The sequence below is a fragment of the Crocuta crocuta genome, unplaced genomic scaffold (assembly GCF_008692635.1).
Source record: "Crocuta crocuta isolate KB4526 unplaced genomic scaffold, BGI_CrCroc_1.0 scaffold260, whole genome shotgun sequence".
In the NCBI taxonomy this organism is placed as follows: domain Eukaryota; kingdom Metazoa; phylum Chordata; class Mammalia; order Carnivora; family Hyaenidae; genus Crocuta; species Crocuta crocuta.
In genome coordinates, this window is record NW_027527525.1 from 7,506,746 (window position 1) to 7,534,060 (window position 27,315).

Genomic DNA, 27,315 nt, shown 5'->3' on the forward strand with positions numbered 1-27,315 from the left:
GGTGCCTCACTGTAGACCCTGCAGACATCAAATGAATAATAAGGGAATACTACAGATAACTCTCCATACCTATATTCTACAAATTCTATGGAATGAACCAATTCCTTGAAAAGCAGAAATTCTTTCCCTAAGATGAGGAATAAGCCAAGGACGTTCATTCTCATCACTCCTATTCATCACAGTACTGGAAATTTTAGCCAGTGAAACAAGGCGAGAAAATAAAAAACACACAGATCAAAAGCACAGAAATAAAACTATCCTGATTTGGGAAGGGTACGATTTATTTCTTAAGTTAGAAAATTCCTGAAAATCTAGAGAAAAAAGCCTAAGATTGATTAGCAAGTTAAAATAATAAGGTCATAGGATACAAACAAACAAATACAAAAATGTTAATTGGATCTGTATATACTAGCAATGAACATGTGGACATCAAATTAAAAAATAAAATACAACAAAAATAACTCAAAATAAAATGAAACACTTAACTGTACATTGAACAAAACCTGTTTAGAGCCTGTATCCTGAGAACTACAAAATGCCCATGAAGAAATCAAAGACTATCTAAACAAATGGAGGGACTTAGCATCTTTGAGAACTAGTAGAATCAACACAGGAAGGATGTCAATTCTTCCTGCATTAATATTTGATAATTGAGACTTGATTTAATGCCATTCCAAACAAAATCGCAACAAGATTTTTTGTAGGATAAAGACTTTTCTCACATTTGGGGCGCCTGGGTGGCTCAGTCAGTTAAGTGTCTGACTTCAGCTCCGCACATGATCTCATGGTTCATGAGTTCAAGTCTGCGCATCAGGCTCTGTGCTGACAGCTCAGAGCCTGGAGTCTGCTTCAGATTCTGTGTTTCCTTCTCTCTGCCCTCCCCCGCTTACACCCTGTCTCCTTCTCTCTCAAAAATAAATAAACATTAAAAAATTCTTTAATAAAAAACAGGTTTTTACACTTATATGGAAAGGTAAAGAAAGTAAAATAGTGAAAACAATTTTGAAACAGAAAAATCAAGTGGGAGAACTCAGTCTATTCAATCTCAAGACTTCTAGAGCTACAGTAAGCCAAGACTGTATGATTTTGGAAAAGGGTTAGGCTCATAGACTCAACAGAGCAGATTAGAGAACCCAGATATAAACCCACATGGATCTGCCGAACTGAAATTCAACAAAGGTACAAAGCAACTGAGCTGCAGGAAGTAGTGCTGGAGTAATTGCACGTTGATAAGCAAAAAACAAAACAAAAACAAAGCAAAAAAACAAAAAAATGCCTTGAACTAAATTTCAAATCTCTTACAAAATTTAACTCAGATCAGACTTAAATGTAAAACATAAAATGTAGAGTAAAAATACAAAGGGAAATTTTTACAATTTATGGCCAAAGAATCCTTAGACTTGATAGCAAAAGCAATAACCATCAAATGAAAAATTGATAAATTGGAGCTCATCAAAATTTAAAACTTTTGCTCTGCAAGAGACCTTGTTAAAAGGATAAAAAGACAAGCTACAGACTGTGGGAAAACAGTAACAAACCACATATCTAACAAAGGATAAATATCCTGAATATAAATGAAGAATTGTCAAAATTCGACAGTTAAAAACTAAACACACACACACACACACACACACACACACACGTGTAACTAGAAAATGAGCAAAAGACATGAACAAGCAAAGAGCAAATACAGATGCAAAATAAGCATGTGAAAAGACGCTTCATTAGTCTTCAGGGAAATGCGAATGAAAACCACAACGAGATATCCCTACACACCTACAAGAATGCCTAAAATAAAATACAGTAAGAACAGCAAATATTGGTGACATTGCACAGAAACATATTCACTCATATATTGCTGGTGGGAATGTAAAATGCTATAGCCACTCTGGAAAACAGTTTGGCAGTTTCTTAGCTAAAACTAAGCTAAATTAAACATGGTACTACAATATGGTGCAGCAACTGCAGTCCTGGGCATTGTTCCCACAGAGAAGAAAACTTACGTTCATACAAGAACCTATCCGCAAACATTCATAGCAGCTTTGTTTCTAACAGCCAAAAACAGAAACCACTCAGATGTCTTTCAGTGGGTTTATGGTTAAACAGACCATGGTCCGTCTGTACCTTGGAATATGACACAGCAGTAAAAAGGAAAGAGCTACTGATACACGCAACAAGTAAGATGAATGGCCAGGAATTATCCTGAAGAAAAAAAGCCAGTCCCCAAAGATTACATACTGCATAACTCCATTTATGTAAGTTCAAAATGGAAAACATTGAGAGATGGAGAACGTATCAGTGGTTGCCAAGGGTCAGGGAGAGATTATGGGGAGGGATAAGGGAACGTGGCCATAAAAGGACAACAGGAATGATCGCCACGGTGATGGGAATGTTCTGTATCTTGGCTATCAATGCTAGTACCCTGCCTGGGATAGTGTACTGTAGTTCTGGTATGTTACCATAAGGGGAATTGGTAAAGTATACACGATCTCTCTCTACATTCTTTCTTATAACTTTATATAAATGTACAATTATCTCAAAACCCAAAGCTTAGTTAAAAAAGCAAACATGATGGTCTAAATGCAATACGATGGAGAAAATCATCTAGTGGTTAAACTCTCCCTCTCTCAGTGGGATGTCAGTGAATTCTCTTTTCTACTCTGATGATTCACATCTTAGGGGAATAAAGAACTGTTTTAGAAAGTCAACATAAAAAAATGGTAAGAATGCTCATAATCCATGATAGACTTTGGCGCAGGGTAATATCCACATGCACAGGATGACCGCCCTCCGTTCCTTGTTTTACCTTTGATCTCCCTGTCCTGTTCTTCCACCCGGGAGCAGACAGTCCTTGTCAGGCTCTCCACAACCGTGTGCATCAGGTCAAACTCGGCGACATTGTACACGTGAGTGCTGTCTGGTTCAGAGGCAATCTCCCGCAGTTCGTTCTCATCCGCGTTTTTCACCCCTTGCATAGAGGACAACAGGAAGGGTCGTGACATTCATGCCCCATTTGAAACATCAACCATCAGTGCCCACGCCCCTGCAATTGAAGCATCTGCTACTTTAAAGAGGTGCATCTTACGTTAGAGTGTTTTATAAAAGTCACCTTCAGAATCATTTTTATTTATTTTTTAATTTTTTAATGTTTATTTTTGAGAAAGAGACAAACAGACAGACAGAGTGTGAACAGGGGAGGGGCAGAGAGAGAAAGGGAGACACAGAATCCGAAGCAGGCTCCAGGCTCTGAGCTGTCAGCACAGAGCCCGATGCAGGGCTCGAACTCACGAATCGTGAAATCATGACCTGAGCTGAAGTCAGACGCTTAACCAACTGAGCCACCCAGGTGCCCCCAGAATCATTTTTAAAAGATTATATCCTAATCTTGTTCGCTATATCTCAGCAGAAGATGTGTTAGTGAAACTAATGTTTGTCTTACATGAATATTGCCAAAGCAATAGTAATTAAACCAGCTTTCTGAACTATCAAAACCTTAGGTTTAAATTTTTAATTTTACTTAAGTTGAGATCTCCTATTGGAATAAAAATTATATATATAAAAGAATTGTTCTGACTATAGTATTATTAAATAGCATTAAGGGAAAGCTTGGGGGCAAAATGATTTTTTAACATAGTCGAGTACAACCGGCTGACTAGTAACCACTGCATTTTTGCTAATGCAAATAGGGGAGCTCTGCTTCTCCCACAGTGTTTGTGGAATCCCATGGCTACAAGTCAAGCCCAATGCTGGATGTTTGGAATCCAGCAGGGAACAGAGTGAGACACAAAGTCCTCAGCCCATGCAACTTTTCCAGTCTTTCTTAGCGGTGGATGCTGACACTTCGAGTGTACCTGCTCTGTCCTGAGAACTGCAGTGTTTCATGGACCTGAACACATTTAATCCTCACAACCAACCCTACGAGTCTGGCATTATTGTTTCTCCCATTGTCTGAATCAGTGAACTGAGGCCAGAGAGGCTAGTTAGCTTGCTCAAGGAAACACACCAGTCAATGTACAGCTGGGATTCCCACCAGGTAGTCTACATCCAAAGTCACGTGCACTCGCCTACTTTATCATGCTGCTTCTCAGAAGATTGTACGTTAAAACGAGTAAGTGAAATTGTAAATAGAAAAGGTGGGCACAAGGTTAGGTTTTATGGGTGCGGAGGTAGATTTCTCTTCCCCAGGCCTCAGCAAACAAGGAGCCTTTCTTTACAAATCCCTGTCATTGTAATCATCCAAGCATACTTTCTGTAAGAAAGGTGCTGTGGAAGTAAGGAAGAGAGATTACCGAGGGCAACATGAATGACTTATTAATTGCCTGGCTGTGCCATGTAATTTACTTTCCAACCTCAGCATATTAAGTGACAAAGTGTTGGTTGTCTCTGAGCTCTTTGCTTTAGGGGGTTATAAGATAATAAATACTAATGGTTTCCAGGTAATTTTCAGAGAAAAAGTCCAAATCACATCTGTATGAGGTTACTGAAAGTTTTATTTAAAGACTCATCCATTCGTTATCAACAAGACAACAGGATGGAGACTAAACACATAAATTAATCCCATTAGTTTGTCATCTAATAGGATTTCCTCTGTTGGATAAAAGAATAAAATAAAAAATAAAAATTAAATAAATTTCTCTGATGTTTCTTGCCTAAAGGACTTCAACAAAAGCTTCTAAAATGTATAGCTGGGGCACCTGGGTGGCTCAGTCTGTTAAGCATCTGACTCTTGGTTTCAGCTCAGGTCACAATCTCATGGTTTGAGTGCCATGTTGGGCTCCAGCACTGACAGTGTGGGTCCTGCTTGGGATTCCTTCTCTCTCTCTCTCTCTCTCTCTCTCTCTCTCTCTGCCCCTCTTCAGCTCACTCTGTCTCTCTCTCTCAAAAATCAGTAAGCACTTTGGGGCGCCTGGGTGGCTTAGTCGGATAAGCATCCGACTTTTGCTTAGGTCATGATCTTGCGGTTCGTGGGTTCGAGCCCCGCATCAGGCTCTGTGCTGACTGCCAGCTCAGAGCCTGGAGCCTGTGTCAGTCTGTGACTCCCTCTCTCTCTGACCCTCCCCTGCTCACGCTGTCTCTCTCTCTTTCTCCTAGAAATAAATAAAAATATTTTTTAAAAAAATAAGTAAGCATTTTAAAAAATTTAAAAAAAATTTGTGTCCACATGAACAAAATACCGAGTGCAAGAAGAGACAATGAGTTTGATGTTGAAAGCTTTTGATGGCATTTAGATAAAACCAACAAGTTAGTATTCATATAAGAGTATTTTAGGGAGGAGCGCCTGGGTGGCTCAGTTGGTTAAGCATCTGACTCTTGGTTTCAGCTCAGGTCATGATCTCACAGTTCGTGAGCACGAGCTATGTCGGGCAGTGCACTGACAGCATGGAGCCTGCTTGGGATTCTCTGTCTCCCTCTCTGCCTCTCTCCCACTTGTCCTCTCTCTCTTTTTCTCAAGATAAATAAACTTTAAAAAAAAAAAAGAATATTTTAGGTGGAGAGCCTGGGTGGCTCAGTTGGTTAAGCATCTGACTCTTGATTTCAGCTCAGGTCATGATCTCACAGTTCCTTCGTGAGATTGAACCCCACGTAGGGCTCAGTGCTGACAGTATGGAGTCTGCTTGGGATTCTCTCCCTCCCTGTCTCTGTTTCTTGCTCACTTGTGCATGTGTGCTCTCTCTCTCTCTCTCCAAAAAAAAGGGGGGGGGGGAGAAAAAGAATACTCTAGAAAGAAAAAAAAAACCCTAACAACAACAACAAGAAGTATATTCTGGGGATAATAGCCCCATATCTGTTCTCTTTCTCTCACACACACACACAGACACACACACACACACACAAACACACACCTTTCCATACTGAATAGTTTGTTGCAAACACCTTGGAAAAGAGAAGAAAAGGTCATGATGACTTGGAAGGAATCTGTCTTACAAGGATTTTGCATGGCTCATCTCTGCACCCCAGCACCCACCACAATGCCTGATATACAAACTTCTTGAATCAACCACATTTCTAGTAGAAAATCTGGGAATGGGTCAGAGGAATTGTTTCCTGTTTGGGGATTTTGTTTTGCCCTGTTTTACTTTATTTTATTTTGTTTTGTTTTGGTTGGTCTCTACTAAGTAAAAGACCTTCCTGCTGCCAAAGGGAACGTAAACATTTTAATCAAGAGCAGTTACATCATCTGAATGTTTTGCAGTTATTCTGAATGCGTGCCACATGTATTCTTTTCCATGAGAAGGATACCTTATAAAGAAATAATACTGCATAGCTAGAACTTCCTGCTTTCTAAAGAGCTGCGGGACTTTAATTCCGCAAACACAATGAAGTGGTTTCTCCCCATGCTATCAGAGAGGAGGCTGCTATTAGGTGGTATTAAAGAGAAAGTCTTCACTAATTAAAAGCTAACAAACACGTACCTAACTTTTGCATGCCACTTTATGCTTTTCACAACACTGTATAGATGGGATCTCACTCAGAGAGCCTCACACTTTAGGGTACATGAAAGTTACCGCCACTTCCATCTTAAATGTAACGAAATTGGGCTCAGATCACAAGAGTGGGTCCCTCTAGAGCCAGGAGTAGAAACTATCTAGGTCTTCTGANTTTTTTTTTTTAATGTTTTATTTACTTCTGAGAGAGAGGGAGAGACAGCGTGAGCAGGGGAGGGTCAGAGAGAGAGGGAGACACAGAATCCGAAACAGGCTCCAGGCTCTGGGCTAGCCATCAGCACAGAGCCTGATGCGGGGCTTGAACACACGAACCATGAGATTATGACCTGAGCTGAAGTCAGCCGCCCAACCGACTGAGACACCCCGGCACCCCCAGGTCTTCTGGTTTTCAGTGAAGTCCACTTTGCATTATATATTGTGTTAAGCGGTTGTGTGTCTGTGGCCATTGTGAAAATGGAACTATGAATAGCACATACCTATGGCAAACAGTTCCACACCAGATTCACGAAGGTTTCTGGAGGGTGGGATAATGTCATCTTGGGACTTGCCATCTGTGATTAAAATGCCAATTTTGGACACTCCAGTCCTTGCTCCTGCTTCTGGTTTAAAGCTGTTTTCAAAAATGTAGTTCAAAGCAAGACCTGGGAGAAGAAATAAACACAAATCAACCATCTCTAATAAAAAGGCCATCCAATTCTGCAAAATGTAACCATAAGATGAATAACTTATTGAGCTAAAAGAATTTTTTACTAGATATGAACTTTCATCTTCATTTTTACAATGACCTTTTACTCGACAGATCTGATGAAAAACTAAAATATACCAGAATAGAGGTAATACAAATAACTGAATACTCCATCATTTCAGTTACTAGCATTTATAAAGAATATTAAATTCATGGCCAATACATGTTGACAGATTTGTTTACAAGAAAATCTAAACCTTTATAATTTAGAGTAAAGCAAGAATACCCACACAGAAGTAACAATCCCAAATATTAAAAATTTATTCACGATTGTCTGAAAAACCAAAGAGTCTCTTTGTCTCTTGTTTTAGGGATAGTGGGGACAGATCCAAAATGATCATTGGACTCCTGCCTTTTGAATGGGACACTTTTCATCCAGAAAAAAACAAATACTGCAATACTGTTATAAGATTTATGTTTAATAAAGTTTTTTGTGGTATTACCAAAAAGATTACACCTCAAACTGGCAAAGAAATTATCAAGATTTCAACAGTTTACTTAAAAGCCAATAATAGCATTGATACTGTTTAAAATGAGCATCTATGTTGTACATCTATAGAAGAAAATAGCATGTACTAAGGTTAAAACCTGTGACAACCCTTGTGGCTGGAATAATTGGAACCTAAATATTCTTACATTCCTTGTTTATCAAAAATACCTGTGAGCCAAAGATCCACAAATATTTTTATGATAACCACTCATGGCAAAACAAGGCCAAAGAAAATACTTTCCTTGGAAATACAGCAGAAATTTGTTTTCATTTAAACGAAGGCTGGAGGAGAAAACAGGTGGAAAGAAGGCAAATGAACTGGCAAAATCGAGGACAGCTGGTAAAGACTTTCAGCCTTCGGGATCATTTCGTCTCCTTCTGGCCCAGCCAAGCCATTCTGGGGATGTTATATTCATATGGCATGAGAACTGGGGTATCTGGGTTTTAATTCTCAATGCTGAGTTTGAGAAAAGAGCCTTTAAGAATTTTAGATTTTAGTTTGATTTAAAAACACTATGCCAAGCCTTACAAAGTGGCAAAAAGAAATAATGAAACTCCTCTTCGGCAAGGTAGTTACTAAAACATGAACTGAACAGAACATACCTGTTAGTGTATTTCCTCCCTTGTATGGTAGATTTCGGACAGCCTCGATGACCTCATCTTTTGTGCTAAAGGCATTCAGGTGCCATTCTATTCTGGGGTCGCCGCTATACTGTGCAAGACCTGGTTAAAAAAAAAAAAAAAAGTTTAGAAAGCCCACCCGGATATGATGAGTTATTCAAAGATCTAGTGGACTGTTCGTGAAACTAGCATAGTAAAGGGCCTGATCTTTATAACAATTTTTTTCTCTGCCTCACTATGTATTTTCAAAAAGAATTCTTGGCATCAATTTAAGGAATTAGTTTGGACATATCTTGGGGCAAGAGAAATGTACATATTTTCTAGCCATTTAGAAGTGAGCACCTAATTAGGCACTTGGCATTTAAAAAACAAATCTGATTGTTTTTGTAGATAAAAGGTCTAAATTTATTGGTTCATTTTTATTCTCAAAGGAACAGCCTTCCTTAATGGCTATTTAAAAGTGAAGCTATAAGACTCTATATGATAAAGTAGATATATTGCAACATATTTTGTTTTTTTAAAATCTTGGCTAGAATTAACTTGGCAAAGATTATTTTGTACTATAAAACTATTTCCAATTTCCAATTTTCTTAGTTCAAAATTCCACTGGATTCAGCTGATTCTTTCAAATAAAAAGAAAGCTTATACTTGATAAATTCTTAAACCAGCTGCAACTTTAAAAGTTATTATTAGGCAGAGAAGATGTTGGCTTTTTGGGAAATTAAAATGTGTTCGATAATTAACTGAATGACAGCATCATTCAGCATAAATTAGTAGGAATAAGTATTTATTAATCCAAACTTGTGCTCTTGGGAATATCACAATAGATGATTTTGGAATTTTGGAAGCTGCTCTGTAAAAAGTTTTTGGAATCTCTGATGACACTTCCTAGCAGACTTATACACTGTTCGCAATAACGGAACATATACCAATCCGTGTCTTCTCTGAGCCCACGTTGAATGCTGTAACCAGGTTCTCCAAGAAAAGCCGGACCAGTCTGAAGTTGAATCTTCCAATACTCCAGGAACCATCCACCAGGATTACGATGTCAGCAATAGCTGGCGTCTCACAGAAAAACTTCACTTCTGCACAGCACAGACCACAAAAGTATCTGTATCACTGCTGGAGCTTTTAAACGAGTGATCCTATTTTACACCTTTCAGATAACTTAGTTCTAAGAACACAATGAAGTTCCTATTAAAGCAACCACATTGTTACCACTCTTCCCTCAAACGCATCCTTACCAGGAAAAATTGTGCTAACAGCTGGCAGCAGGGCCAATGTTCTGGAAATAGTTAGCAAAACACTGGCAGGTTCACACCGTCCTGGCAACTCAAGCCTTCTGTGTGTTTTAGAAAGTAGTGTCTGTGAAAAATCATCCAGCTTTGGGTTTTAGCCTGTAGATTCTTTCCAGGAAAGGTCTTAGCAACCAATGTGGGAGAGTCAGCAGAGATGGGAAGATGGCCAGGAAGCAGAGAGGCGGCTCTCCTGTTCTGATAAGTGTGTGCTGGCGGAAGTGATAGAAGAGAAATACGGGCTTCCTGAATCCACAGAAAAGTCACAGCCATGCATTTAATCTTAGAAAGATACACAGACCTTGGCTAAAGTAGGGAGGGTTCATAGAAGAAGAAAATTGGGAAAGGGCCCAGGAGTTTACCCCAATTCAAATTCTTTTGCATATTGTATCTATGTGAGAATAAGATTTTGTCCCTAAAAATTCCTTAGTAATTTATCTTTTTAAATGGCTCAATTAGGCTTTAGAATAAGGAGCTAGGAAAGGATGCCCCGAGGCCAGAGTGGTACTGCCCAAAGCTTTACACTCAGGGACAACTCTCAGCTGGCAGTGATCTTTGCAACAAAGGAGAGGCTGTGTGATGGAGCGTGGTTTGTGCTTGACCAGGTGGAAACCACGACTTAACCTTCACACAGAGCCAAGATATATATTTGTGTGTATTTCAGAACCCTTAGAGCTTTTCAGTATTGGTAGTACCTTTAGTAGCATTGATTCATACCCTAGTTTGTGCTTTCAAATGGGCTGTATAACTCTGCTCAATGTTCTTATTAAGACCGGCAGTCATGAAAAGTGGGTAGATGTTTCTTTGTGTCCATGTCAACTTGTTGAAATTGTCCTGCAAATCCTTATTTTGTTTGTTTTCTAACATTAAAATGACAATAAAACAATATTTGAAATACATTTTGTAATGTGATCCAAACACAGAAGTGCTTATGAATAAATTGATATATTTTCCCCCCAGAGGAAACATAATCAACCTAGATGGTTAGAGTAGGCAATTCAGTATATGTCCCTGAGCCTACCAGGCTACATTATGCTAAAAAAAAATCTTGTTTTTCTTTTCCTCCAGACATAAATATGCGTGGAATACCTAGATCCTTTTACCAGAAGAGAAAAAAATGTATTTGCCAATGAAATAATCAGATACTCATTATGGAAGCTAAACAGTACAGCTCAATCCAAAGTTTATATATTACATTTTTGGGCACCAAATCTTCCTTCTTTAATAACCAAATACAAAGCCATTACACTGAAATATTATAAAATAGAGCATTGCAAGAAGTCATGGAATAAAAATTAATTTGGTTTTTGGAAGTAATCAAGGAAAACTGAAGTCTTTTGAAGCTTTAAGAATCTCTTTCTCTTAAGTTTTTATGGGGGAACTTGATTCAAGTGTAGAGTCCTTTTCTTTAATTTCCAAAACTATTGGTGGATACTGTTTTACCTTTTAAATTAATTTTTGGGTACATCGTAGATAGGGTCTTAAAAAGGAACAATTTCCCCATTTATTTAGAGGAGGATGATGAAAACTGATATTTCCTATTTTACAATTATTTCCAATAAAAATGTTCTATTTATTTAGCTCATTCAAGTCATTTTGACCTGGAGGTATAAATTCTATATAGATCCAAAGTAAGCAAAAAAATTAATTGACTATAAATTAGGAGATTGTTAAATTTAATGATATTAAAATTTTAAAGGTGACTCATCAAAAACACCTTAAAGAAAATAAAAAGGCAGGTTACAACTGAGAGTAGGCAAGTACAATACAAAAAACTGAAAAAGAATCAGTACTGAGAACAAATAAACCATGAATAGACACAGAGAATAAGAAATATATATGAACAATAAATGAATGAAGAAAATGTTTAACTACATTAGTGATCACAGTTATTAAAAATCAAGATCACAATGAGATATAATTTGTGCTCGTTCAATGGGAAATAAATAATAAATGTAATACCATTTAGAATTGCTCCAAAGATAATGAAATATTTGGGTGTATACTTAAAGCATTTGCAAAATATGTATGCTGAAAATTATAGTATTGATAGAAGAAATCAAAGAAGATATAAAGAAATGGAGAGGTTTACCATGTTCCTGGATTGGAAAACTGAACATAGTAGAGATGTCAATTATCCTCAAATTGATCTAGAGGCTTAATGTGATTTCTACCAAACTCCCAGAAAAGTTTTGTTTGTTTGTTTGTTTTAGAAATAGACAAGCTTATTCGAAAATTTATATGGGAAGGCAAAGACCCTAAAATAGCTAAAACAACATGAAATACAGAATAGAATGGAAGAAATCATTTTACCAGATATTGATCCTACTGACTATACAGCTATAGTATTCAGTACAGTGTGGTATTTGAGAGAGATAGACACATACATCAATGGAAAAGAATAGAAAAGCTGAAAATAGACTCATAAAATTATGTTTAACTTTATGATTTTAAATCTAAATTTGATTTTAGACAAGTGTGCAAAACTACTTCAACAGATGGTGCTGTATCAATTGGACATCCATGCAACAGATAGATGATGATGATAGATAGATGATAGACAGATAGGCAGACAGATAAAACTTAACCTAAACTTCATAACTTATATCAAAGTTCAAAGTAGATTATCAACTTAAATGTAAAAAGCAAAAACTACAGAACTTAGGAACAAAATAGAAGAAAATTTTTTGAATGCAGAGCAAGATAAAGATTTCTTAGAGTTGATATCTAAAGTACAAATCCATAAAAAGATAAGTCAATAAATTTGACTTCATCAAAGAAAATAATTGTACTCTGTGAAAGCCCATAGAAATAAGAGTAAAAGACAAACTACAGACTGAGAGAAAATATTTCCAAACCACACCTGACAAAGGATTGGTTTCTAGAATACACAAAGAACTTTCAAAACTCACTAGTAAATACAACCAAGAAATCTAATTAAAGTACTGGTAAAATACTTGAACGGATATTTTACCAAAGAGGAAATACTGATGGCAAGTAAGCACATGAAAAGATATTCAACATCATCAGCCATCATGGAAATGCAAATTAAAACCACAATGAGATTTCACTACGCACACCTATCAAATGGCTACGGTAAAACATAGTGATAATCACCCGAAAAACAAACAACCCAGTGAAGAAATGGGCAGAAGATATGAACAGACACTTCTCGAAAGAAGACATCCAGATGGCCAACAGACACATGAAACGATGCTCAGCGTCCCTCGTCATCAGGGAAATACAAATCAAAACCACACTGAGATACCACCTCACGCCAGTCAGAATGGCTAAAATGAGCAAATCANCTAATCACATACATTTTGTCATTGGACTATAAAATGCTATAACCACTCTGAGAACAGTTTGGCAGCTTCTTTTATTTTTTATTTATTTTTTATTCATTATAATTTTATTTTTTTCTTAGTTTTTTTCTGTTTTATTTATTTTGAGAGAGAGAGAGCATGCAAGCAGGGGAGGGGCAGAGAAAGGGAGAGAGAGAATCTGGAAGAGGCTCTGTACTGTCAGCACAAAGCCCAATGCGGGATTTGAACCCACAAACTGAGCTCATGACCTGAGCTGAGATCAAGAGTTGGAAGCTCAACTGACTGAGCCACCCAGGCACCCCACAGTTTGGCAGTTTCTTTTACACATAAATATAAAAATTATTCTGCAATCCAGCAATTGCGCTCTTGGACCTTTTTTACAGAGAACTGAAAAATGACACTCACATAAGAAAAAACTAGATGAAAATGTTCATGGCAGTTTTAGTCAATAACAGCTCAAAACTGAAATTAGTCCAGATGTCCATCAATAGGTTAATGGTTAAACAAACCATGGTAGATCCATACTATGTAATACTACTCAGTAATAAAAAAGAAAGAACTAGGGCACTTGGGTGGCTCAGTCAGTTAAGTATCCAACTTCAGCTTAGGTCACGATCTCACAAATCTTGGTTCGGACCCTGCATTCGGTTCCCTCAGCACAGAGCCCACCTCAGACCCTCTATCCCCATCTCTCTTTGCCCCTCCCGCACTAGCACTCACTCTCTCTCTCTCTCTCTCTTCTTCTGTCTCTCAAAAACATATTTTTTAAAAAGATAAGGGAAAAAAAGGAAAGAGCTATTGATACACACAATTTAAGCTAATCTTCAAGGAATTATTCTGACTGAAAAAAGCCAATTCCAAAAGGCTACTTATTTCATGATTCCACTTGTCAGGGGTCGGGTGTGGGAGTGAGAAGGAGGCAGATGTGGTTCTAAAAGGCCAACATGTGTAGCATCTTGACTACAGTTATGGATATACAAACATACACATGTGAAAAAACTGCATGAAACTAAATACCCACACATGCACACACATGAATACAAGTAAAATTAGGGAGATCTGAGCAGCTATACTGTATTAATGTCAATATGCTGGTTGTGATATTATACTATAATTTTGCAAAATGTTACTACTGAGGCAAATTAAGAATACACAGATCTTTACTATTCCTTATTATTCATGTGAATCTACAATTATCTTAATAAAAAATCAATTTAAAAAGCATACATAGCAGGGGTGCCTGGGAGGCTTAGTCAGGTAAGCATCTGACTCTTGGTTTTGGTTCAGTTCATGATCTCATAGTTCATGAGTTCGAGCCCCACATTGGGCCCTGTGCTGACAGTGTGGAGCCTGCTTGGGATTCTCTCTCTCTCTCTCTCTCTCTCTCTCAAAAATATTACATAAACAAAACATAAAAAAAGGTTTAAAAACAACATAAATAACAAAAGTAATGTATAATAATACCATGTATAAGAAAAGATATGTACATTGCTGGTAGAAATATAAATTGTTGTAAGCTCTTCAGAATGCATTTTTTGACATCCTTCTTTTTTCTAAGAGAGAGAGACTGTGTGCACGTGTGTGTGTAAGAGAGAGGGGAGGGGAGGGGCAGACAGAAAATCTTAAGCAGGCTCCATGTTTAGCACAGAACTCGACACAGGACTCCATCTCAGGACTGTGAGATCTTGACCTGAGACAAAATCTAGAGTCAGATGCTTAACCAACTGAACCACTCAAACTCCCCTTAGCATTTCCTTCTAAAGCTGAATATTCACCTGTGTTTCCACCCAGCAATTCTACTCTTAACTCTATACCCGCGGGAAATGCTTGCACATGTACAACAGGAAGAAGGAAGATGTTTGGCAGCAGCACTGTTAACGATAGCAAAATCCTAAAAACAATACAAATGCCCATCAGTAGAAGAGTGGACCACTAACTGTGGCATATAATGAAATATTATATAAGAGCAAACATAAATGAGCTACATTGAAACGGAACAATCTGGATGAATCTTAGCAACATACTTCTATTTGGTAGGTAGCAATATTTGGTGGGGAAAAATAAGTCCCAAACGATTGCTATTAGCATGACATCTCTTTATAAAGGTAAACATAAGTAATATAAAAAATATTCTCTTTTTAGAAATATGCACAGATGCTGGGCTGCCTGAGTTCTTGAGCTGGTTAAGCAAAATCAACTCTTGATTTTGGCTCAGGTCATGATCTCACAGTCATGGGATGGAGCCCCATATGGGGCTCTGCACTGGGTGTGGAGCCTGCTTAAGATCCTCTCTCCCTCTCTGCTCCATGCTTAACCTTGTCAATAAATGTGTCTCTTCCAGAGGCAGAAAAATGATCAAATACTTGGGACAAGAGGTAGTTCTAAAACTGCCATGCTCAAATTCAATAATCACACATGTTGGGGTGTCTGGGTAGCTCAGTCAGCTAAGCACCCAACTCTTGATCTTGGCTCAGGTCATGATCTCATGGTTTGGTGGATCCCAGCCCTGCATCAGCCTCTGCGCTGACAGTGTGGAGCCTGCTTGGGATTCTCTGTCTCCCTCTCTCTGCCTCTTCCTCACTCACGCTGTCTCTGCCTCTCTCAACATAAGTAACTTAAAATTTTTTTTTTAAAAATCACATATCTCAAAAATAACTCCAGCTGCTGCAGCAAAACTTTTAAAAACTATATTCAAATTTTATTAAATTTTGAGTATGTTCAAATCTATTAAAAATAACAGCCCAGATTCAGCACTGATGACAATGATATCTCTGTCCACTGGAAAATATGTGACCCATGTCAACATTCTCAAATGGAGAGAGACCAATCAGGAAAAAAAAAATTAAGCATCTTAAAATGTGTTAAGGAATCAAGTGGTCGAAAACCAGACACACCTGGGAGCCCAGGTAAATACTGTATAAAACTCTGAAGTCAAAAAACGGCATTTAAAAGGATTCCGTATACATTGTTTTATTGTTAAAACATTACTCTGTAAGTAATTATTAAAAAAAAAAATCAATCCTTTTTGCTCTTCACATTGTATTTAAAGTTAAAGAAAAGGAGCAGGGAAAATGATTTCTTGGATGTATTTTAATTCAGCTCTTGCTTAACAGTCTTTATCTAAATGCAATTCTGAAACTGCAGGAAGTGTAAAAAGAAAAAAACAAAACAAAACAAGCAGCCAACCGCAATCAAAGGAAAATACCCAGGGGTGCTTGGGTGGCTCAGCTGGTTAATCGACCGACTCTTAGTTTCTGCTCAGGTCAAGGTCTCACATTTCTGAGTTGGAGCCCCGCATCGGACTCTGTGCTGAGAGCCTGAGCCTGCTTGGGATTCTCTCCTTCTCTCTGCCCCTCCCCCACTCGCTCGTTCTCTCTCTCTCAGTAAATAAATAAACATAGGAAAAAAAAAAACAAGGAAAGCACTCAATATATGGGCTAGGTCACAAACATAACACTGCTGTCACAGGTAGCATCCGAAGGAGCATTTCTCATCGGGTCCTACACCCTCCAGACGTGCATGACAAGGGGCCCAGCAGAGAATGACAGCTCCATGTCTGAAACTTATGTACATCACGATACTAAATGTTAATCCCCCCTACACTCATCTAGCGATGCGATCCTCACAACGGCTCTAGGAGACACGCAGCATTATTCTCCCACCCTAGACGAAAAGTATGCTATACACGGGCTGAGTGATTTTCTCAGGGAGAGTCACACAGTGAAGAGGTGGCAAACCTGGGATTTGAACCCTAGTAACATGTCTTTAAAATCTAAGCTCTCAGGGGCACCTGGGTGGCTCAGAAAGTTAACCATCCAACTCTTGATTTCAGCTCAGGTCATGATCTCACAGTTTGTGGGTTCAAGCCCCACATCGGGATCTGCCCTGACAGTGTGGAGCCTGCTTGGGATTCTCTCTCTCCCTCTCTCCCTCTCTGCTCCTCCCCCCCATTCACATTCTCTCTCTCTCAAAATAAGTGAATACACATTTTAAAAAATTATAAAACCTAAGCATTTAACCACAGAGCTCTACAGACTTCTGTGAGGTACTTGACATTATATACATTTAGAAAGCAGGGGCAAAGCCTCCACAATGGAGCCGTGTCCCCACAGAACTGGCCCATGCTGTGACACCCACAGCTATTATGCACCATTTGCAAGCATTTCCATGTATCCCTCTAAAACTTTTTCTCTTCCAAATGTAAATGCACTTAGTACCTAAACAGCCTATTTGAAAAGTGTCTCTTTATCGATAATTTTATACCAATTTTACTGTGCTACTGACATCACGAGAGAACTTTGTGTTGAAAAGCCGAGTTAATTCAAGCACCCCTACCTGTCCGCAGGGGCTGTGCTTCAGGCCAGCTGCTCTAGAATGAAGCTGCAGAACTGAGCCTCCCCCACCCCCACCACTGCCCCAGGGTGTTTAATAGAAGCTTTTCAGTGGATCACAGAAAAAAAATTAGTATAAATCAGTCTACTCTAAACTTGTTTATTAATTTGGTATTATGAGACTAATCTCTGGATAAAATGTATTTACTTATAAATGTATTTAATATTTACGATATGCCAGGCACCGTTCTGGACAACCAGGGACAGACAACGTTCTTGCCTTCCAGCTGCTTAATTTCTCAAGTGAGGGGGAAAAACTCTAACAGGATAACATAAATTCAGATTGTTTAAAGTGCTTTATAAAAATAAACAGAATGAGGGGGCGCCTGAGTGACTCAGTCAGTTAAGCGTCTGCCTCTTGATCTCAGTTCAGGTCTTATCTCAGGGTTGTGAGTTCAAGTCCCACACTGGGCTCTGCACTGGGGGTGGTGCCTATTTATAAAAGCAAAATAAGACAACAACAAAATAAACAGAATGACGTAAAGAGAGTTGTGTATGTTTGTGGTTGGAGAGGGGGTTCTACTTTGGTTAAAAACATGAAATTACAGGGGCGCCTGGGTGGCTCAGTCGGTTAAGCGTCTGACTTCGGCTCAGGTCATGATCTCACAGTTGGAGGGATTGAGCCCCATGTCGGACTCTGCTGACAGCTCAGAGCCTGGAGCCTGTTTCAGATTCTGTGTCTCCCTCCCTCTCTGACCCTCCCCTGCTCACACTGTCTTTTCTCTCTCTCTCAGAAATCATTAAAAAAAAAAACATGAAATTACAAGTTAAAATTTTCCTTTCATACCATATTATTTGTTTTGTTCTAATAGCATTCAAATTAGTGACCTAATTATGGTTTATATAGAAATATTTACAATGTATGTACGGATAAAAGTGTTCACCAACATACTTTTTTCGTTCAACACTAATGAAAATAGAAAAGAGAGAATCGACAGAAACAGCCTTTTTCTGCCAGGTAAACTTCTATTCGTCCTTCAAAACCCAGGTCACACTTCATTATTCATGCAGCTTTTCCAACAGTCCTCAGATGGGACTCATTATCTGCCCCTTTTTATGCGTCTGCATTTGTACAAGGTTTGCTGTATTCACAGCACTGGACCATGAGGATTTGTTTCCATTTTGACCTCCCTGATTGGACTGAACTCATGGAGAGGTGAGAAATTTGCATCTTATCTTTTAATCTCCTTTGTCTGGCTCAGCTTTTAGCCTGAAGTACATCAGTGAATGGGAACTACATTGTTAAAGATGAATTCCTCTTCTCACATAACTTATACCTCCAGCAAGGCCCTAGAAAACTGAAACATGTTAGCCGGAATGTGGTCTCTCCTCCCTGGTGCTCTGCCGCACTGGGAACGTGACGTAGGGACCGGGGACCCTGTCTTCCTTGACATTTTTCCAATGCCAGAGACAAGGCTGGATGAAAGCAGAGCATGTACTATTTTTACTCACATTATCTGAAGATGCACTCAAAAATTTTCGAGGTGATTTTCACCACAACTGGTCAGATTCCTTTAGTGGCTTCAAATAATTTTTTCTATGCCACTAGCAAAATATGTGGCTGGGCCATTCATTAACCAAGACATCTGAAGGAAAACTGTGGTCACAGAACAATTTTTCACTTAAGTCTCTCATGAGGTTAAGTTCAGATTTCCAAACCGAGAGCTCATTTCCAAGACTGGCTTCAGCTGCATCACTGAAGATTTTTTTTTAAGAGTTAACATTATTTTACCAATGGTTCTAAAAAGGGCTTCTCAATACATTAGCACATTCTTTTTTTTTTTAATTTTTAATGTTTTATTTATTTCTGAGAGAGAGAGAGAGAGACAGCGTGAGCAGGGGAGGGTCAGAGAGAGAGGGAGACACAGAATCCGAAGCAGGCTCCAAGCTCTGAGCTAGCTGTCAGCACAGAGCCCGATGCGGGGCTCGAACTCACGAACCATGAGATCATGACCTGAGCCGAAGTCGGACGCTTAACCGACTGAGCCACCCAGGTGCCCCTACATTGGCACATTCTGATTCTGGCAATATCCTTGGGGGTGCCGTTGTCGTCCTCATTTTTGAGAACAGAAATTGAGGTTCAGAGAGACAAGTGAATGAGTCAGTGGTTTCTGCACAGCCCAGGCTGAATGCCGGGTCTTCCAAAGGTTTGGTCCATGCTACCACCGCCACAGAAAGCGCGCTTGCTTAAGGCAACGTGGACAGCCACTGGTTACCTGCCATTTTGATGTTCCAAGTTGTCCCTCGAGCAGGTGAGCCACAGGAGGCTCATCTCAGCTTGTGTGCTCACATTAATCATAGCGAGCTTAGCACTCACTTATCTAGTCTCAGCAGAGACTTACCTTTCAGAGCATCCCTGACAGCCATCTGCCCTATCTACAGGGCACCCCTCCATCACTCTCTTCCTTTATTCTGTTTCTATTTTTTGTTTGCAGAACTTCTTCCTAGAAATATGGAGTGGTTAATTTTATGGGTCAGCCTGATGGGTCCACAGGGTGCCCAGACATTTGGTCAAACGTCATTCTGAGTGTGTCTGTAAGGGTGTTTCAGGAGGAGATTAGCATTTGAATCTGTAGCCGGAGTAAAGTACCTCGCCCTTCCCAATGTGGGTGGTCCTCATGCAATCCACTGAAGACCTGAACGGAACAGAAGACTAAGTGAAAGGCAGCACAGTGGACTCCAGTTGAAATGCTGGCTCTTCTTGGACCTGGAACCTGAGAGATTTCAGACCAAAACCTACACTATCAGCTCTCCTATGTCTCCAGCTTGCTGACTACAGAGCTTGGGACTTCTTAGCCTCCCTAATCATGTGAACTGACTCCTTATAAATCTCTTTATATCTATATCTATATCTATATCTATATCTATATCTATATCTATCTATAAAGAGAGAGATATATAAATCTAGACAGGCACTGATATATAGTTATTTAGTTATTACAGTTAAATATATATAGTTATTTGTTGGTTGATTGAGGCAAACAGTTGTCATTGTTTTCTTTTTTTACAATAATAGAAAGGCCTGCAATTTAGTGACCACTTTCATCAAATGCTTTGCATGTGTCTTTTCCATTTAAGGCTGATATTCATACTACAAGGCAAGTGTTCTCACTCAGTTGAAAAAGAAAGGTTAGAAACTTAGAAAGGTTAAATAACTTGCCCATCATCATACACCAGGCAGCTGGAAAAGCTGAAATTCAAATAAAGGACTGATTCAAAGGCTGAACCAGTTAGCTACTGTGCTATGCAACTCCTTTCACAAAAGAGAAATATTTAAAAGGAAGGAAGAGGAAAGGAAGGGAGAACAAGAAAAGGAAGAAGGAATAAGGAAGGAAGAAAGGAAGGGAGCCTTGCCATTAAAAAGAACATGAGATCAAAGTAATACTGACTAGTCCTATATCCAACCTAGGATGAAGGATACCATGACAAATTGCAGGCATGTAAAGCCCAATTCCTGAACCATGGCCAAAAGAGCATCTCAGCTATCATTCAGAGCCCTGCATCTTAACAGCAAGTGACAATCCTATAAACATCACATTCATTATATTCCTTCTCTGCTCAAAAACTGTAAGGGACCAGGAGAAGATACTACAGCCGTCTTCAAATATTTAAGTGACTGTCATATAAAAGGGAGATTTGGAGCACTCTATATGCCCACAGGAGACAGTTTTCAACTCAGTTCAAGAAAGAACTTTCAGGGCGCCTGGGTAGCTCAGTCAATTAGGGGTCTGGCTTCAGCCCAGGTCATGACCTCCCAGTTCATGGGTTTGAGCCCTGTGTTGGGCTCTGTGCTGACAGCTCAGAGCCTGGAGCCTGCTTCAGATTCTGCGTCTCCCTCTCTCTCTGACTCTCCTCTGCTTGTTCTCTCTCTCTCTCACTCTCTCCCCACCCCCAAAAAATAAATAAATAAACTTTTGGGGAAAAAAAACTTTCTAACAGTCAAGATTTCCATAGATACTGCCTTGGGAGAGAGAGATCTTCCAGAGATCTCTGTCAGTGAGAGCAGATGCAGGTCAACCCTCAATGGCATAAGTGAGGAGTCTCAACCAACCTCTCAACTGATTGAACTATATATATGGCTCTCAAAGTATCTTCCAATTTTAAATTTTAAGATTATTTCTTCCCTCCCTCACCTACCAAATTAAACCTATTCATTGTACTCGTCAAAGCTTCCCATAATTCAAATCCACTTGATCTGTCCATATTTATTTCCTTGTTCGTCCCAATAAAATTACCCTTCTCTCCCCACAAAACAGTCCCATCTCAGACTCTTGCCTCAATTTTTATCTCTGTACTTGCCCCCCACCATTTCTTCCCACTACTTTCTCCAAACTTTATTTACCCCAATGTAAAATACTTAAAATAAGTTTTCCTTCCAGTGAAAATATATGGTCCTTTAAAAATATTTTTATATAGGGGTGCCTGGGTGGCTCAGTTGGCTAAGCATCCAACTTTGGCTCAGGTCATGATCTCACAGTTCGTGGGTTCAAGCCCCACGTCCGGCTCTGTGCTGACAGCTAGCTCAGAGCCTGGAGACTCCTTCCAATTCTGTGTGTGTCTCTCTCTCTCTGATGCTTTCCTGCTCACACTGCCTCTCTCTCTCTCAGAAATAAATAAAACATTTAAAAAAATAAAATAAAATACTTTTATATAGAGTTTGCTCTAAAATTTATTTGTGCAATTACCTGGTTATTTCCTGATTTTTTTCCAAGATAATTCTGACTCAAGGGAGGCTATTTCGCCTTACCATCTTGGTTTAAAAATAAAACTTGCTCAACTTCAGAAGCCGGTGTATTACATTCTCATTTATTTTCACCTCTGTAGATAGTATGACTTGATTTGGGTATGTGTTTACTTTGGTTGTTACTTTTCTGAAAAATTGCAATAACTCAACCATCTCTGTAATTCCAATTCATCCATAAAGAACAGATCCTGACAGTTTGTAATTTCTAAGGGTGAACACCTGCTCAATGGGCCTGCAGGTATAGAAATAAGATGTTTAACACCAAATCCTTAGGCAAGAAGGAAGGTAGCAACCAGACGAGTCCAAGCATTCCTAAGGGGGACAGACTGCCAAAATTACAGCAGTACCCATAGTGGGGCCCGATTAAAATACACAGACACACACACAGGCACACAGACACACATTACAAGTTCTTTTAAAACTGAGGACATCTGAGAACTTATTTAAGGAAGAACTATGATTTCTTACCACTAGAGAATTCGAGAATTCACAGGCTAAGAATGGTGAAAGTTGCTGGAGGCCAACAGCCCACAGACAAGGTGCCAAAATCCTTCTAAAATGGCTTATTAAGCATGGGGGAGAGACGGACTAAGAAAACTTGAAGCCTGTTGCTAGGAGAAGTTCATCCCCTTGCCCGCAGGGAGTCTTGTCATTTTAGGTACAGGTATAACCTACTTTGCAGGTGTCCAATGATTATTTTCTGAGTCACTGATTCTGCTTCATGTCTCTCTGAATTCCTGAAAACATGTAGTATAATGCTTCACACCAAGGAAGAAACCAGAAATCAACTTTCTGCCTTGTTTGTGATAAAAATATTCTTTTCTTTAACACAGTTTTTCTTAATCTTCTCCACAGAATTGTGACTCTCTCCTTGAGTCTCAAACAAGCCACATCCTAATATTCAATAGTTGTTGATCATGTAAGATACTCTGTTGCATACTGTATGCTATTTTCTCTTTGAAATCAAGACTTTAAAAAAAAAAAAAAAGGAAATGGAGGGGGCGCCTGGGTGACTCAGTCGGTTAAGTGTCTGACTCTTGATTTTGCCTCAGGTCATGATCTCATGGTTCCTAGGATTGAGTCCTGAGTCAGGCTCTGTGCGACAGGGTGGCTGTTAAGGATTCTCTCCCTCCCTCTCTCTCTCTGCCCACCCCTGCTCATTCTCTCCCTCTCACTCTCTCTCATTCTCTCAAAATAAATAAAACTTTTTAAAAAAGGAAATGGAAAAAAAGGTAGAATCTGACATTCCTCAAGTGCCCAGGCACGTCATATGTGCTAGGATTTCATCCTCACAACCAGGCATGCTTATTTTGACTACTATGCTCTTTTGCCAGTGAAGAAACTAGAGCTCAGGGAGGTTAATGTAGTAGCCGTCCCTTATCGCTGGGGTCAACACGGTCTAGGAGCAGATGATCCTCCCTCTGAGGTATCATCAGAAGATCAACAGTAGCCCAACACTTCATCATACGTCATCCCCTTCCCTTCATCTCACCATGTGGGCACATAATCATTTCACATCATCATAGGAAGAAGATGAGAACAGGGAAACAAGGTAATTATGAGAGAGAAAGAGAAACCACATTCACAGCACTTTTATGACAATGTGTTGTTACGCTTGTTCTATGTAATTAGGAGTTGTTGTTGATCTCACACTGTGCCTAATTTACAAATTAAACTGTATTATAGGCGTGCACATGTAGGAAAAAGCATCATATGTAGAGAGTTGGGTATTGTCCATGGTTTCAGGCATCCACTGGGGGTAATGGAACGCATCTCCCACAGAGAAGGGGGTGCTGTTGTCTGCCTAAGGTTGTAGAGCTAGGTGACAAGCCAGGGAACATTTTATATCAAGAGATGTTTGGCCACAAAGCCTGTGTGCTGTATTCTCAGTCACAGTGATCTAAGTAAGGTAAAAGGGAAAACGGGCTGGAAAAAAGGAAAGTTCAGTATGGGAAGAAAAAAGTATTTTGATGAAAATGTTTTAAATTTTTTGTCTTAAACCTCAGGCTGGAAAGCAATTCATAATCACCTTCTGATGTCTCTCTGAGCATGTCACCCAGACTCCAGCACCCCATGATGTATCTAATGCCTCATGCCAGATAGACTATCTTTGCTTGCTCTGTGCTTCCATGAAATGCTAGAGAATGCTTAGACTGAAGAAATGAGGAGAAACATGGCCATAATTATATCACAGCTTTTCTATTACACAGTTGTAACAGATCAGGATTTCTCAGTTTGTTTTTAAATTAATAAGTGAATTTTTTTCTTCCTCAAACACATGTCACCAGTTTATTGAGCAAGCTGAACTTACTGAACTTCTCAACCTTTTTCTTAAAATTAATAACATTACTTAACATCAATTTTTAAAAGAGTAGCTTTATTTAGTATAAAAAAAAACAAAACCTTGAAGAACGTACCACAGCACATAGCTAGTTCTCTGTCATTTAGAAATGGCTTCAATCAGTTCCTTTATCCCGCCTCATTCCGATTTTGTCTTTTGAAGTCTTATCTTTGACTCTGGTGTTTTACATTTTCCCCAACATGATTCAGGGTGTGGCTATCCATTTATACTCTTAACAATTCTTTATGTTCTTTTTTATCCTTTCTCAAATCCATATATTCTCCTTTTCATTGTCTCTCTCAATCTCTTATCTTATTTTGAATATTTCTATGACTTCAATAATACTGTTTATTTTATAGTCTGTATCTAATCATTCCATAATTGAAATCCATTGAATTCTGAGACCACCCTTTTTGTGTCTTCTGATTGTTATTCATAGCTCATAGTTTACTTCTATGTTTCAAAAGTTTGGATTCTGAGCTCTTTCTTGGCATTGCTTTATCTGTGACAATCTTTAGAGTTTGAGTTATACCTAGGTGCCTCAAATGTGATTTTCTATTTGCTTCTGGCAGGTACCCTACTTTTACCAACGCTGGGCAATTTTTTTTTTTTTTTAATTTCTAGGAGAGAGAGAGAGACAGCATGAGCAGGGGAGGGTCAGAGAGAGAGGGAGTGACAGACTCTGAAACAGGCTCCAGGCACTGAGCTGGCTGTCAGCACAGAGCCCGACGCGGGGCTCAAACCCACGAACCGCGAGATCATGACCTAAGTGAAAGTCGGACGCTTAACCGACTAAGCCACCCAGGCGCCCCCGAGCAATTTTTTACATTAGTCTCTCAAATGGAAGGATCCCAGAGCACATGAGGAGTGTAAATTTGAATGCTTAATTTGAACGTGGCACTGGCCCATGGTTATGAATTCTCAAGGCATTTTCCCCCACGCAAGGCACAGGTAGAGATAGAGGTGCTTCCTCAAGTTCTCCCTATGCATATGAGCAGAGATATTTTGGTCCACCCTAGTGCTATTGCTGGTACACTATCTCCACTGTCTAGATAATACCAATTATAACAATAAAGTGAAAAATGAAAAGGAGGGGCACCTGGGTGGCTTAGTCGGTTAAGCGTCCGACTTTCGCTTAGGTCATGATCTCGCGGTTCGTGGGTTCGAGCCCCGCGTTGGGCTCTGTGCTGACTGCCAGCTCAGAGCCTGGAGCCTATTTCAGAATCTGTATCTCCCTCTCTCTCTGACCCTCCCCTGCTCATGCTGTCTCTCTCTCTCTCCTAGAAATAAATAAAAATATTAAAAAAAAAAAAAAGAAAAATGAAAAGGAGTCAGAGGATAGTGAAGCAGAAGAAGGAAAAGGAGGCAGAAGAGGAAGATCAACAGAGCATGTTCTGGGGGCCAGGCACCCTTCTACATACTTTAATGCATGAATTCTAGCCCACAATCTAACTCCAATGTCCAGTTTATGAATGGACCCAATCCACCCCCTCTAATCTCTAAGAGTGAAGATGTAGCCAGCATTAACGTACCACACCCCACCCACTCTCCCGTGCTGTGGCTGATCTTCTGACTCTTGCCTTACCAAAATTCACATCCCCAACAGTCCCACGCTTGTTGAACTGAACTCATAGTCCTGGATTCGGCAGATCTAAGACAGAATCACTGGTGGAAAAAATGGTAGCATTTCACATTCATCTCTTTAACTGTGAGCCCAGAAACCATGAAACTATTAATGGGAAATAGGCGATCCTCCTAATAACACATCTTCAGAACAATCATGAGCCCTGGCTGTGTTCAACTGTAATGACAATACATAATGCAGAATTGACTCTTCTCTGAAAGTGCTGAGTCCCTGCCAGAGTATATGAGTGGGCTGAGGGTAGAACCTTCCTACTGTGATCACTAGTTAATTCTCAGTGCCTTCCTCAGTGCTCAGCACTAAAGGGTAATCACCAAGTCTCCTCTAGGCATTTATTGTTAAATAAATAACATAAAAGATTGGTCTATGATTACATTGATTCATGCAAATTATACATTGTAATATCAGTAGCAAATCCTTATGTAGGTAGCACTTAACTATGTTCTAGGCACTTCACACATGCTAACTAATTTAGTTCTCACAACCAACTTTTGGGAGTTGTCATTTTTCAGATTTTAAGAAGTCAAATGTCATCATAGAAGAAGTAGGATCCACTGGAAGGTTTATATATGAGGGCACATCCTACACAATTCTTTTTTTAAAAAAAAGTTTATTTATTTATTTTGAGAGAGAGAAAGAGAGCATGCATGAGAGAAAGAGTGGGGTGGGGGACAGAGAGAAAAGGAGAGAGAGAATCTCAAGCAGGCTCTGCCCTGTCAGTGCAGAGCCTGATGCAGGGCTCTATGATCTGAGCCGAGATCAGAAGTCAGATGCTTAACCACAACTATGACCTGAGCCGAGATCAAGAGTCAGACGCTTAACCAACTGAGGCACCAGATGCCCCACCCTATGCAATTCTCATTGAAAATACCACACAGACCAGCTGTCCTCAGAAAAGCAATAAATTACTCGATTCATCAAGTGATTCTGTTCTAGCACATTCAAAAGCAGGGAACAGCGATCATTTTATGAAAAGGGCAGGGTAGAAAATATTTTAATCTTTGCAGGTCATATGATAACTGTTCCATCTGCTCAACTCTGGTTTTGTGGGAAAGCAGCTATAGACCATATGTAAAAGATTGAGCATAAGCTATATTCCAATAAACCCTAAACTTAATAAGAAAACAGAGGATGCACTTGGACTGTAATCCATAGTTTGCCAATCCTTGAAAGAATAACTTGTGCTCATCTCATTTTCTCCTAGGAAAAAAAAGACCTTACCTTTATCTTCTCATTGTAAAAAACTTACTTTTTTTATTAAAAGAAAACAAAGA

The 27,315-nt window shown here is 39.3% G+C and overlaps 1 protein-coding gene across 1 annotated transcript in view; it reads right to left on the minus strand.

The window, feature by feature from the left end:
• Positions 1-27,315, minus strand: part of COL14A1 (collagen type XIV alpha 1 chain) — a 203,667-nt gene that overhangs the window by 150,730 nt on the left and 25,622 nt on the right. The window contains exons 5-8 of the mRNA XM_077764526.1: positions 9,232-9,387; positions 8,285-8,404; positions 6,923-7,087; positions 2,807-2,968 (exon numbers count right to left, since the gene is read on the minus strand). Of these exons, the coding sequence (XP_077620652.1) occupies positions 2,807-2,968; positions 6,923-7,087; positions 8,285-8,404; positions 9,232-9,387 (603 nt within the window). The remainder of the gene's footprint in view (positions 1-2,806; positions 2,969-6,922; positions 7,088-8,284; positions 8,405-9,231; positions 9,388-27,315) is intronic.